The sequence below is a fragment of the Pagrus pagrus genome, assembly GCF_965226575.1.
Source record: "Pagrus pagrus genome assembly, chromosome: 8".
NCBI classification, from domain to species: Eukaryota; Metazoa; Chordata; class Actinopteri; order Spariformes; family Sparidae; genus Pagrus; species Pagrus pagrus.
This window is the reverse complement of record NC_140192.1, coordinates 3900478-3914714: the sequence shown is the minus strand read 5'-3', so window position 1 is coordinate 3914714 and position 14237 is coordinate 3900478. Positions and strand designations below refer to the sequence as shown.

General features: G+C 42.7%; 1 protein-coding gene across 1 annotated transcript; it reads left to right on the top strand.

Moving 5' to 3' along the window:
- Window positions 1–6408: 6408 nt before the first annotated feature.
- Window positions 6409–14237, top strand: foxn4 (forkhead box N4). Its single transcript, XM_084358974.1, has 10 exons — window positions 6409–7205; window positions 7793–7893; window positions 10196–10362; window positions 11745–11857; window positions 11953–12063; window positions 12324–12451; window positions 12548–12644; window positions 12734–12941; window positions 13050–13442; window positions 13530–14237. The coding sequence occupies exons 2-10, from the start codon at window positions 7814–7816 to the stop codon at window positions 13778–13780; spliced, it is 1548 nt and encodes a 515-aa protein (XP_084215100.1). The 5' UTR covers window positions 6409–7205; window positions 7793–7813; the 3' UTR covers window positions 13781–14237.

The window sequence follows — 14237 nt, the reverse complement described above, 5'->3', positions numbered from 1 at the left end:
TGTCATGCGTATTGTTCATAGTGTACTAACACAGGAACACACATGACTGATAAGAAAAATGAACAGATAAAGGTAAAGAACAGACAGGATTATTATGTACACAAGTGTACCAACAACATAAAAGTGTTCAGTGAGCTGTAAACACAGTTAAAACCCAAACACAATCATTCATTCCCTTAAAATCTTTGTAAGACAGAGAAGCATGCACACCCAAAATAGTTTTGCTAGCTGTGCCTTAAGCTTACAGCTAATATTAGCCGGCTAATAGGCTTACAATGACAATGCTAACATACAGATGTTTAGGAGGTATAATGTTTACCAGGTGGGTTAGTATGCTAACATTTGATAACAAATGACGTTAGTTCAGCAGGTTTTTTGGTGATAAACCAAATGGCAAAAGTTGCCGAGACATGAAAACTACAGATGTTAACTTGTCGGTGACTTGTTAAGATCCTTAAATGTGGACCAAAGTGTTGGACCTAAAGCCACACCGTTGGTTTGGATGAAAATAAAGCTGGTACAGTCGTAAAAACAGAACAAAACTGCATGAAATCTACATGTAGTTTAAATAAATCTGTTACTGCTTTTAACTGGACACTCAATCACGTACTGATTAAAGGACTGAAACTGAAATGACTGAGCCTGGACTTTGTTTTAAGGCTGATCATATCTACTAACAATAAGGCTTATTCAAGGTGCACACAGGTATTTTGGACACAAATACTCCAACATCACCACATTTGCTAATGACACACTGATAGGGCCCAATTAGGAAGACAACATGGTCTGTTCTCAGTGACCTAAGATGCCGCTGCACCTTGCGGGACGAGACAGGTAGGTTGTAAAACGTGTTTACGTCTGTAACCTGGTTACCACCTCTAGAAAACACACACACCCTGCAGGGGGAACACAGGTGTCCATTTTCTCTGCTCTGGTGACCTAAATGTGAGAAAAGATCAGGTTTCACACAATTAATGGAGTGATTAATGTTTGGATAGCTTTCCAGTCAGTTATCTATGTCGGGTATCCACTCAACGTATTTGAATTATTCACTCTCCTCTCCAGAAAAGTTGTCAAGGTTACCTCTGCCGTCGCCCCACCTCTCCCCCATGGCCCAGCGGCCCGGCAATGCTTGTCCAATCTTAACAAGCTTTGTGCTACCCACTGGGCTCTGATTCAGCACGAGACCCGGCAAATCCAATTACACAGGAGTCAGAGAGGTTGATTTTCCCATTATAGATTCCATGCTGAGAATGAGAGCTGATGATAACACTCACATCACACCACTACTGCCCCCTCTCTTTCTTCTCTCCTACTTATTTTGTCTCCATTTTACCGTTTCCCTCCCTTTATTTCTCCCTCTCTTCCTATCTAATTCCTCTTTTCCCAAAGACCTTCTTTCTTCCCCCTGTCCCTTTCTTTGCATCTCTCCCTCTTTCATAGTCCATTATTCTAATTTTTCAGAGCAGCGTAACGAAGCCCGGGCCCCGTCATCATTTCAGATCCAAAACGCTGGGTCAGTGAGGTTACTTCATACCCGCATTGGACATTTTTTTTCACTTTTTATCATTTCTGTCTTGCTTCAGAGACAAGAACGATATATAACATCATTATGTCCCTCTTGTGATTTCTTATTCCATCTCATTTTTTTATGTCCTGTACCTTTAAATATGTAGTTGCACTACACTTGATTTAACACATTTCTTTACACAATATCCGCTTACGCACCAGGAATATATATTTGTCAGCTCGGGTAACCTCTCAGAGGTCACTGCAAAAACTAAATGCACGGTAATTCAGACAACTTGACTTATAGGGTGTCTGAGTGCCATCCTTAGGGGACACTGTGTGCCTGCTGTGACACATAAAAAAAAGTTACTGAGAGCTCTTTTGGAAATGAGGCTCTTTTACACTCAATCGGCTGTGAAAAACCAAGAGGACTTTTGCTCCATCTTTTACCCTGTAGGGCACTAAAAAGGACTGACCTCGCCTCAGACCAGAGGCTTTGGTGTTGACACAGGTCAGTCCGAGGTCGACACCACTGACCTCTCCAGACCCTGAAGATGGGGTTTTCTGTGATCCTTCGGGACAAAAGGATTGTGAGGTCCAGCGGTCTGTCCGGAGAAGTCATGTGCCGTGCCGGGGAGAGACAATCTTAAAGTGGGACCTGCGGGGGCATGTTTGCTTGACCAGTGTAAAAGATCAGCTACTAAGACTGACACAAACTGAAGACTGTCAGAGGAGAGAGAAATACTCAGATGTTTTACTCTTATCGAGCATTTCCAGGAGGTTTGATGATTGTCAAAAACAGCTGGATTGTGTTAACCTTCCTCTTCCTGGGTGACCGTGTGCCCGGTGGCCCAGTGACTGTATCACTGATAGAGATGTTTAAAGGGAACCAAAGTAAACGTTACATTGTGCAATCCACATTTACTTCATGATGATAGACTGAAGCAGAAGACTTTAGTTAAGTAAAGTGAGCAATATGATAGTACTGAAATACTTACAGTAATTATGAGTAAGAATCCTGAATTGAAAATACTTAAGTAATAATGTCAACAGGTCAATGCAGGAGAGTTGGCAGCCCTGTTTAAAATCCTAATTTATAATCATAATCATAATAGCCTGAGTGGAGCTTACAAACACCCAAGACTGATACATGACAGAAGGTAATTTATTTACTAGTGGTCACTGCTCTGTGTTAGTTTATTTTCTGTTCCTTCTTTCCTATTTTCCAGCAATTGCAGTTGTGGAGATAAGTTTTCATAATGCAGACAAATGTTATACTGTTATACTGTTATAAATATACATATTGTGACTATTTCTTATATATGTGGATAGTATGATCTATAACAATGCATCATGTCTGATCACAAGATTTGTGAAAAAAAAAGGCCTGAGTAAAAAGATTTATTTAGTCAATTAATGAGATCCATTTAGCTGCTTACCCAGGCTGACTCACTGTCACGGTTTACTGTGTTCTTCCTGGTACAAAAAAGTCAAAATGTCTGCCACATAAAAATCCTATTAAAAAAACAATTAGGTTTATATTGGGCGCCACATGTCCTTTATTGTACTGAGTAGAAATGGCGTGGCTCAAGTGTGAACTGTACTGCAATCAGTAGCAAAAGCCTTTCAAAATAAAAATAAAACTCACTCACACAACTATGTATGGTTTGGGTGTTTAGTTCTCTGTGTGTGATTTGCGAACAGACCCTTTAATACAGCTGCCTCTTTCTATTGTCACACCATTAAACTGTACAGGAAACACATAAGCGAGAGCACGATGTAACCTTAAACGAACACCTCACTGCTGATGTTGTGAAATGTAATCGTTGTTTTGTCACGTCTTCCCTCTGCGGAGCTGTAACTACACTGAGACCTGCCGTCAGTCGTCTCTGACTGACTGACTGACTGACTGACCTTTGACAGGGCAACCTGAGGCCTGACAGTCTGGACACTCTGCTCCGTCCGGGTTGAAGCTTCAGTGGGAAAACAAAGTCTTTGGCAGGACACCGATGCTGCGCCTCGGCTAAGCGCGGCTGACAGCAGCTTCCTCTGTGTGGCCGGAGGGTCACTCTGGGTGACGCGTTGTTCTGGGGGGACACTGTGTCTCTGCCTGCAGAGGAGATTAGAGGGGTGAGCTGACCTCGTTCTCAGAGGGGCTGATGTGTTTTGAGTAAACACTTGGTGCAAGACAAAAACACAGGCAACAAACACAGGCCAACCCTCCGGCGGTGATCCCATTGTTTCCCCATTACTCGTGAACAGGCATGAGAAGGAGAGAGCCGTCCCCTCTGTGTTCCTGAACTGCAGGGAGTCCTCGTGCTCTCCCCTGAATGCATCACACAGCCAGGTCGGGCTCCCAGAGCCGCCAACAGGTCATCGCCATTAACTTTGAGACTGAACATGTCACTACCTGGACATAAATGATTTCTCCATATGTGTATGTGGGGCGGCTGTAGAGCACAGGGTTGGTGATCCTCCTAACCACATGTCAAAGTGTCACAGAGCAAGACACTGACCCCCAAATTGCTCGCAATGGTTAGGCCATCAGTGTGTGAGTGTGTGAATGAGAAGGAAATTAGACAAAAGCACTGCACCCATTTACCCTTTAATATTCCCTTTATGCAGGTATTCACCCGAAGCATGCACAAATGCACAGGGATAGAATAATTCAGATTAAATACCACTCAGAAGCTCATCATTTTGCTTTCAATCACTTAGCAAATTATATAAGGTAGCAAGGAGAAAACTCAAGAAAGCTTCCCTGGCAAAGAGAAACAGTAAAATCCTCATCAACAATAATTAACAAGACCTTTAACTGAACATTTGCTCGCAGACATCTCAAACCGCAGCCGCTAAAATGACCTGACACAACGACTCCACAGCTTTCTACTCATTTAAGGCCTGAAAACATGATTTATTTCTGCAAACTGAAATCTATTCTGTCAAGTCAAACCACAATTAAAGAAATGAAACATAATATGGCTCCATACAGCTCGCCTGGTGTTAAAGTCTCCAGCTTGCAGGGGTGCAAATAATGTTTTTTTCAAAAGTCCGCATCTACATCAGCTGTTCAGGAGAATGCTGCAACTCTGTTTTGCTGAGAAGCTCCAGAAATGTTTTGTGTATTATCAAACTTTCCATCAGCCTGAGGGTGAACAGCAGTAAGTGCCGTAACATGATTTGCAGAGGTTGCTGTCTGAACTAGCTGCTGCAAAACTCAGCTGCAAAAATCTGCAGAAAGTTTTTTAATGAGCTGCATGATCGTATCTACATACTGCAACGAGAAAAATCAAGCTGAATAGAAATCCACTAAAAGTCTCAACAAAAACAGCTAACAATTATTTTGATTATTGATTAATCTTCTGGTGACTTTCTACATTAATCAATTAATCCTGCATCATCAAATTGCTTGTTTTTTCTAAACAAGAGGTGGAAGAGGAATCAATTACTTCAACTATAACAAGGAACTTTTACTATAACAGGTTATGAAACAGTCTCAATTTAATAATGACGCCTCTGTTTGACCTCCTGCACACACACAAGACCATCAGTAAGAACAATGGCTATTTCTGAATGATCATTATCGTTAGCAGAAAACATTTAATATCAGATACTTTAACTGCTTTTAACTTTAACCAAATAATATTCGAACATAATATCTATACTTTTAAGTTACACATGACCTTTGGGTACTTTTTTTGTTACTGCATTGCTACAGGGAATGTTTGAATTTCAAAATAGTTGCATAACATTTTTGTGTCAGTCTACTAATCAGCTCTGGGGAGATGTTTCTGTTTTTTTGTCCAGCCCCTGCAGCTGGACCTCATCCAGATTAATGTATGAATGAACTGTGGATGATGTTAGACTGTGGCATTTAAATGCAGTGGTCATCCTGCAACTTAGATCATCATCATCATCATCATCACCACCAGCCTGCTTCCAGATCATAACCCTGCGGGCTTTAGGACCTTCAGGACGTGCTCTCTGAGGATGCTCTTGTTTTTGTCCGTTACGTTCATGCATGTAATCATTGATTGTGCCTATTGTGACAGGCCGATTTACCATCTGTAGGGTCCCATGGGGCTGATACTGCTGTCACTGCAGCCTCCCAACAGACTTGAAGGAATTCCCCTTTAATTTCCGGCTGCACATTTTTTTTAATCTCCAGCACATTTTAAAGTCTGCTATTAAAAAAAAAAGACCACACCTGCTCGTCTCCTTATCTCCTCCAGCACAGACGTTTTCACTCATATCAAGACTGTTTTTTTGTTATTCTTGACGTCCCCATTGAAATGTCAGACAGTTTAAAGTGATGTGTAGGCATATAATTGGGAAGACAATGCAGTTAAATTCAAAATATGGAAATGTTTGGGCTCTGGGTGGATGTAAATGCAAATATTTATTCTTTGAAATTGTCGGGAAAGTCATTAAACAATCAAGTTTTACGCACTCTTCGTCTTTTTTTTTTCATGAAAATGTAAGTATGCAACACATTTTTAGATGCTCACACGTGAGAATAAGTAATTATGAATTCCTTTAATCACATCAAAATGTCAATAAAGAGCCAAGAGAGGCTGTTTCTTTCTTCTTTTCTTAAGATTACTTGAGTGAGTTGCACATATCTCAAGAAAATCTGCAGCTGGAGGTGTTGTTTGTTTTGGTTTTTTACAACTGACACAGTCATTTCTTATTTCTTTGACTGGTGCACAGTAATGCGTTAAGAACCAGTTCTCCGTGATCGAGTGTGAGCCTTTTTGCCGCCTCCTGCTGCAGCCCACCCGGCCCCCTCCCTGCACCTCCCTACGCGCCTCCCCGGCTCTTTTTCCCACTGCTGAGAGGGAGCAGGACGCGGCCACAGCGGCGGGAAGCAAATTATCTACAAGCACTTCCCTTAAAAAAAAAAAAAAAAAAAAGTTCACACTCACATACACAGATGCCACCACAAGTACCGACTCACACCGTCTTAGACCTGATCGAGGCAGCTTACTGGGAATAACCTGACAGAGAGGATAAAGTGGAGCACACTGGATATTTAATGTTCTTCCTTTTTGGTGTTTTTATTTTCTATCATTCAATTATTTTTTAACATTTCTAGTCTAAATAACCCTACACAGGATTCAGGCCCGAACTCTTGAACTCATTTTTATTAAGACGCACCTGCCTCAGGAGGAAACAAGCGCACAGGACGCGGGGGGAGCTTTCCTTTAAAAAAAAACTATCAGCTCATCTGTTTTATAATCATCCAGTAAGAGGACTACAGTGTGTGAGTGGAGTATGACCTAACTTTTTTTTTTTTTCTTTAACGCGACAAACTTTGTGTTTGGGCGCAGTTGGAGAGGAGCGCACCGTGACGCGTAAAACTGAGAGAAAAGTACAAATCTCGCCATCATCATCATCATCATCATCGCTGCTGCTGCTGCTGCTGCTGCCTGTGAGGGGAAGTGTGGCCGCTGTCCGGACTGTTAACAGGCGCTGCGTTAACAGCAGCTGTCAAACTCATGAGACCCTCCTGCCCCTCGGGCGACTGGGAGCTGCTCCGCTGAGGTCTCCACTGCGCATGTCAGGAGCGCTGGACAGCTCCAGAGAGGGAAATTTAAAAACGGTTTTCTGGGGGAGAGAAACAAGTGCAACACAGTGAAATACAGTAGAGGGGCTCTCGACCTGCAGACAACACACTTCAATATCATCCAAAACAGGTGAGATGTGAATGATTTCTCTGCTTCTGCTTCATTATTATGTCGGATTGTTGCTTTTTTATGAGAATATTGAGATATTCATGATTTTTCTTTTAGACTTTAACCATCATTTCTGTGTGTGCCATGCTCACAGATAAGTAGTGAGAGCAAACTGTTATGTAAACATGTGAACTGACTGCTGAAAGAAAACAAGTTTTATTATCACATTTTTGTACGTTATTTGTATTTTTATGGAATTAAAGCAGTGAGATATAAAGGGAATTAAAAACAAAGTGTTCAAACAGTAAATAAATATATTTTATCTACAACAAAGGTGTTCAGATGCTGAATATAATGTCTTAAATGTTTATTCTCACATTGTTTATTCGTGTTTATATAGTGTTGCATGGTGTCTAATGTTCACTGAACCTCACATTTAAGTTTTATGGAGCATTTTTCAGAAATAGCACATGTTGTCCCTCCATGTTTATTCTCTAAATAAGATGAAGCAATATTATTAACATTGAAGTAACTTCTTCTATCCAGCTTGTTTATTTCAGTTTGATGACAGAAGGAGGTGTTAATTTCATTTATTTTTACTACAATAGGCACCACACATATCCCAGGAAATGATAGAAGGTGGAATTACATCCAGGATGTCAGGAATAATTGAGAATGCTGGGCATCATCCGTCCCCACAGGACTACAGGTAAGACTTCTGATTCAATAAATATATCAGGTGGAACAGTTGCAGAAATCTAACAGCGCTAAACAAACGTGTTAGTTTTTGTTGCACGTTGTCAAAAACGCTCAGGATCAAAATCTGAGACGCCTCAATAGATAAAAGGCATATTTTTCTATTAATCAAACCCTTTAAGGTGTTTCCCAAACGGGCCATGGGACAAACTGTCTAAGCCCACTATGTTTAATCTGAAGGTAGATGGACAGCTCTTTTTGTGCATGGGGGGTTTCACGATAAAGGAGAGAAGAAAAAAAAATCCTGAAGAATAAATGATTTTCAGTCTGAATGGATCTGTCAGAAACCATCAGCTCTGTTTACACTCCCGCTGTCGGCACACGGAGAGCCTGAGCCTCTTGGCCTGCCGGCTCAGGGGGAGACGGGGCGCTCTGGGTCACCAGTATGCACAAGTGGCTCCCAATTAGGAAAGCAGGAAGGGAGAGGGAGGGAGGGAGGTGGGGGAGACAGAGGGGGAGGGTGGAGGAGGTGCAATATTTAGTGTTGTTGAACCTCTGGGAAGGCTTGGAAGATACACGGAGACACCAGCTCAACATGTTTTGCATCAGTGAACAATTTCTATGCTGCCTGGTGGGGCGGGAGGAGGGGAGGCGAGGGGGGACACCACCCAGTGTCTCATCCAGTCTGCAGTTTCCATCAGTATGAATTGAGTGTGTGGTCAAGCTTGAGTAGATCTGCAAATCAAAAGTGTAAAAAGCAAATACTGCACACCATCAAAGCTACTTCATTATACAAAACACAAAGGGGAAAAAAAAGTATCTGCAGTTTTAGCTCTGTGGTTCTCTCCTTCAGTGGGTTGTCATGCTTGAACATTATTTTTCTTCACGTTGTCAGAAAAATAAAGAGGCGCAGCAAACGTCAAAGCTCCTGCTGAGACATTGTGACTAAACTTCACGATACCACCTGCTTTCAAAAAAGGATGATCACTCCAAATCATTTTACTGGCGCATGCAAGGCCTTCGAGGACGTGTGCTGCTGATTCCTGGCTGCGATGATGTCACTTATTCAGACGGCAGACACACAGCCCTGACCTCAAACTACATTTGCACCCCCTCCGGCCCTGAGGCTCCGTTGATTTCCCCATTTCGGGGAAGGGAAGAGAGGGGTGATGGTGGGGGAGGAGGGGGGGAAGGTTGGGATGGAGGCTGGAAAGGGACAGGGAAGCAGATGGCATCCTATTTGTCCCTCTTATGTGAGGGCTGTCATTCCAACAGATTAATGCAAGGGTCGGGTAAAGAAAAGAAACGACAGAGACAATCAAGGAAGGGTCTGGGGAAGACAATAGAGCCACGTGCCACTGGGCAGATTTGTCGTTTGGGACACAATAGGTGATCATTTTTCAATAGACAGGGCCAACTGTTGCAGGCAACATGTGCTGCTGTCCCATGTTTCAAACGATCTCATGCGTTGTTTACTTATGATTCAGCCAATGGTTACGGCGAGAGCGTGGTCACCTGACACAGGGTTGATTTTTTTATTAGTGTGTGTATGAGGAGGAGGAGGGGGTGTTCACTCCTACACTGTCCACAGACACACAAAGTAACTGAATAGTGTGTGTTGTCATAGCGACCCCAATTACTAAACCCCTTGCACAGAAAGTGTGTGTGTGTGTGTGTGAGGAGAAGACTGGAGAGGATTCAAGAGGATTCCTCCCTTTTCTTTCTTTTTTCTCTTTGAGTCTCGCCACATAAAAGACGTAAATGACTGAAAGCTGATTGGTGCTGGCGGTTCGCTGGTTAAACACGAATCCTGCTTCATTTTTTGTGTCGAAACATTTTTTTCCATTCTTATCTATTAGCATAATATTACATTTTTATTTTTCAAATTTCTATTAATCATCCAAAAAAAAAAAAAAAAGCAGACAACTATGAACTACAAGGAAACAAAGATCACTCCCAGAAGAAGAAACAGAAATCTGAGCAGATGATTTACTCTGAATGGAAAGCTTCTTTAACTCCCTCATTGTTGATTAAAACTGCCGCTGCTAAATAACACTTGTAGTTAATCTGCTTATGGTAAATCCTGGATGGCACGGCTAATACGCGGCTTCACTGAGCAGCTTTCATCTCTGTTTCCAAACACTCACACTCATTACAGCCGTGTTGACTTTGAGGGACAAAATGTCCCATCGAGTGTTTACATTTAAATTCCACTTCTGGTCTTCGTGCGTCTGAGCTGACGGCCGTGTTAACCCCCCCCCTGCCTCCCCTCGCTCCCCTCCTAACCTCCCCCATCCTCTTTCTCCCCTCGAAAGGCTTCTGACCACGGACCCCTCCCAGCTGAGGGAGGAGGACCTCCCTGGGGACCTGCAGTCTCTGTCATGGCTCACCTCTGTGGATGTGCCCCGGCTACAGCAGATGGCTGATAGCCGAGGCCACAGTAACGGGCCCTCCCAGGGCAGCCTGTTGGAGCAACAGACAGGTGAGGTGACGGGGAGGGGACGGAGCAACGTTCAAAAACTGCAGTGTCTCTCTGATTGGACGAATCAGCAGTGTAGCACGAAATGAACACAGTTTTATCAGACTACCCTGACAAATAAAGACCAGTGACAGTACAAGACTGCTGGTTTTTGTAATTGGATATTATTTTTTTTACGGTAAAACATCGACACAGTTAACCTCAGAGATTAATTCAGTTTGATAGTTTTGGAGGGATTTGTTGAGCTTTTGTTCATCTTAATATTGTGATAGACAGATTAATCAATAAATTATAGACATTTTAAAATGGTTCGCAAAAGATAAGCCCACAGATCTTATATTGAAAAGTTTAATTGTTAAAAAGAAGAAGATTTATAGTCTGGATATGGTTATACTTCGCTCTATCATTCTATTTTTAATCCTCAAAGACTCAGACAGCCGGCGGCGGATAAAACAGCTATTGTTCTAAAATGTTTAATAACTTTTGAACTGCTAATCCATATGAAAACTCATGTAACGTGGAGTTTCTCAGCTTTTCAGCTGTATCACATTCAGCTGAATACCTCAAAATTACCAAGTGATGTAGACTAATAGTTTTAAGTTGTTAAAACCGTTTAGCTCGTACAACTTAAATTTAATAGACTACTTTACTTGGTATTTCTGATGTAATCAGTGTCCTGACTTTTTAAAAGTAAAGTCAACTTTTAAAATTTGCAGTGTGGTGAACGTGATTATGCCAACACATTCTGCAGCAACAGGCATGGTTGCTGCTTTTGTTGTTTGTGTTCACTGGATGATATATTTGTCTTTCTATTTAACAGTCTTACTTCTTATTTGGACACAACTACATGGTCAGCAAATACACCTATTTGTTTCTGAAAAATGCCTGAGATGATATTATAATAAATGGTTGTAACTTGCTTTGGAAAGATCAGATGTAAACAAAAATTCAAAGGAAGGTCTCACACAACCTCTTACCTATTTTAAAATAAAAATAAAACACCTAAGCATCATGAGTTTCTGTCAAAAAACAAACAAACAAACAAAAAAAAACCCCTGCTGAATTTTTGACAGCCGTTTTTCTTTTAATTCTGGTAAATTAATCCATTCTTCAACAAAGCAAGCTTGAGACTTTACATGAGCCAGACTGAAACTTAAAGTTGTCCTGAATCAAACGATGTATGGCACTTGATGCCGACTGCTAGAACAGAGTAAAAACAACAAAATAAACACAGGAGTCGGGCGCTATGAGTGTCACAAACCAACCACCAGTCAGCCCCATTCAATTAATAACTATCTGAACGAGTGGAGAAGAAGATCTGATGAAGAGTTTTGGTAAACTTTCCTATAATCTAACATCAGTTGTCCGGCTGTTCCTCCTCACAGCTCAGCTGAACAACATGACGATGTCGGCCGGTCAAGGCTCCATGCTTCACCTCCAGAGCAACATGCAGCACAGCCCTCTGGGCATCAGCATCGTCAACACCCACAGCGGGAGTGTGAGTCTCGACAGCAATGCAAGAAGAAAAAAAACTTCCTGTGTTATGTTTTATGATGCTTATATGAACTGAATATCCATGTATGTGTTTCCCAGATGTCTCCATTCTCCATGAATGGGCTGCCCTCTCCAGGATACCAGTGTCCTACCTCAGTCTACCAGCCTGCACCCCAGCAGGTGTACTCACTAACCCAAACTGGACAACAGGTACTAAACTCTGAACTATTAATTAATTAATTAAAATTATTAACAGATTGGAAAGAAAATAGTTTTGACGTTTGAGTCACGACCTCTCTGGTTATGGAGTAACGTGGGTAATTTCTTCATGATTGAGATTGTTTTATTTTCTTTGGTCCTTTACTTTAATTTTCTGTTGTTACTGATTTGTTGGTTCCCTGTTGCTTCTTGTGTGGATCGCTTACAAGGACCTCTGCAGTCAATGACATTATTCTTTTAATTTCCCGCAGTGTTCAACCGGTGGGCTTTATAGCAATGTCTCCTTCAACAACCAAAGTCTGTTCACACAACCTCGCCTGGCTCCACAAGACCAAGAGCTGCAGCCTAAGTCTTTCCCCAAGCCAATCTATTCCTACAGGTAAGACCTCACCTGTTGAGCTAAAATACAATAATATCTGTCATTTCTTTTCAACTACAGTCAGTTAATGTGTTTTTTCCTGGTGATTTTTTTTAGCTGTTTGATTGCCATGGCTCTGAAGAACAGCAAAACTGGCAGCCTTCCAGTCAGCGAGATCTATAGCTTTATGAAGGAACACTTTCCTTATTTCAAGGTGCAGTATTTTGTTACAGAAAAAGGATTTAAAGAGCAGGTGCATGTAGATACAGAATATGACTGACTGAACTCTACTCCTCCCTGCAGACTGCACCTGATGGATGGAAGAACTCAGTCAGACACAACCTGTCCTTAAACAAATGCTTTGAGAAAGTGGAGAACAAGACGAGCAGCTCGTCCCGTAAGGGCTGTCTGTGGGCACTGAACCCTGCCAAAATTGACAAGATGGAGGAAGAGATGCAGAAATGGAAACGCAAGGACCTCCCGGCCATCCGTCGCAGCATGGCTAACCCTGGTCAGAAATTTATTCTGTTAAATGTAAAATGTCTGCTGCACAACTAGGCAGTGTGTAATCAAAAACTGGCAGTGTCATGAGTCTGATAATCTGTCTTTTCCTCCGCAGATGAGTTGGACAAGCTGATCACAGATCGCCCAGAGAACTGCAGACGTAAGCCTCTAGAGCCCGGGATGACCCGGCTGCCCGGCTGTCCGACTGGCCTCCCGCTGCCCGTTCCAGCTCAGATGCAGCCTCAGCCTATAGTCACGCTGTCCCTGCCCTGTTTGCCCATGCACCAGCACCACCAGCTCCAGGCACAGCTCCAGGCTCAGGCCCGTCTGGCTCCCATGTCCCCTGCCCCGGCACAGACGCCTCCCCTCCACACAGTTCCTGACCTTTCTCACAGTCCACTCACCCAGCACTCTGGCAAGCCACCTGATGATTTCTACAGTGTGCATGGTGACACACACACAGAGGTGGACGCACTGGACCCTAGCATCATGGACTTTGCCCTTCAAGGTAAACATATATTTCTAAGGGTCATTTCTGTTTTTTGTTTGCGAGATCATTAGGAGCAGAACATTCATCCCTCGATTTTCTGCTTAGGTAATCTGTGGGAGGAAATGAAGGACGACAGCTTTAACCTGGATGCTTTGGGCACCTTCAGTAACTCCCCCCTCCGACTATCAGACTGTGACTTGGGAACAGCCAACCTCCCTCCCGTCTCCGCCGGAGGAAACCTGCCACTGTCGGACGTGCAAGTAACGGGCCTCTACACCTCCTACGCCTCCCAGGATCACCTGTCCTCCCAGTACATGGTCACACAGGCCAACAGCAAGCCCATCGCCCTGTTATAAAGCAGCTGAACCGCCTCTAACAGGGTCAACCCGATTTATTCGACTGTGTGCTCGGACATCTGTGGGCACCGTCTGGGGTCACAGTCTGAATTTCTCGTGTGAGAGTAAGAATCACACTGCTTTCCGTCAGCCAGCTGGGAGCTACTTGGAGATTTCAAAATCATTTCAGTCCACAAGAAAAACTGCTCATTAAGAACGAAAACTGCTGAAAGAAAAAAGTATGTAAGACTTAAAACTATCTAGCTTTGCCAAGCAAAGACTCAAAGCCTGTATGAGGACAAAGACTCTATGAGGAGATGTAAGAAGTTAGCGTCCGTCCAGTTTTTTCTACTGTTCACTCTGCGTTTTAAAGCCTACCATACTGTAGCTCCCCCTGTCTCTTGTCTGTTGTATCGTGGTAGACATTATTGCTGTGATGTTTTATTTATATTTATAAAAAGGCAGCTGGAGAAGGTGA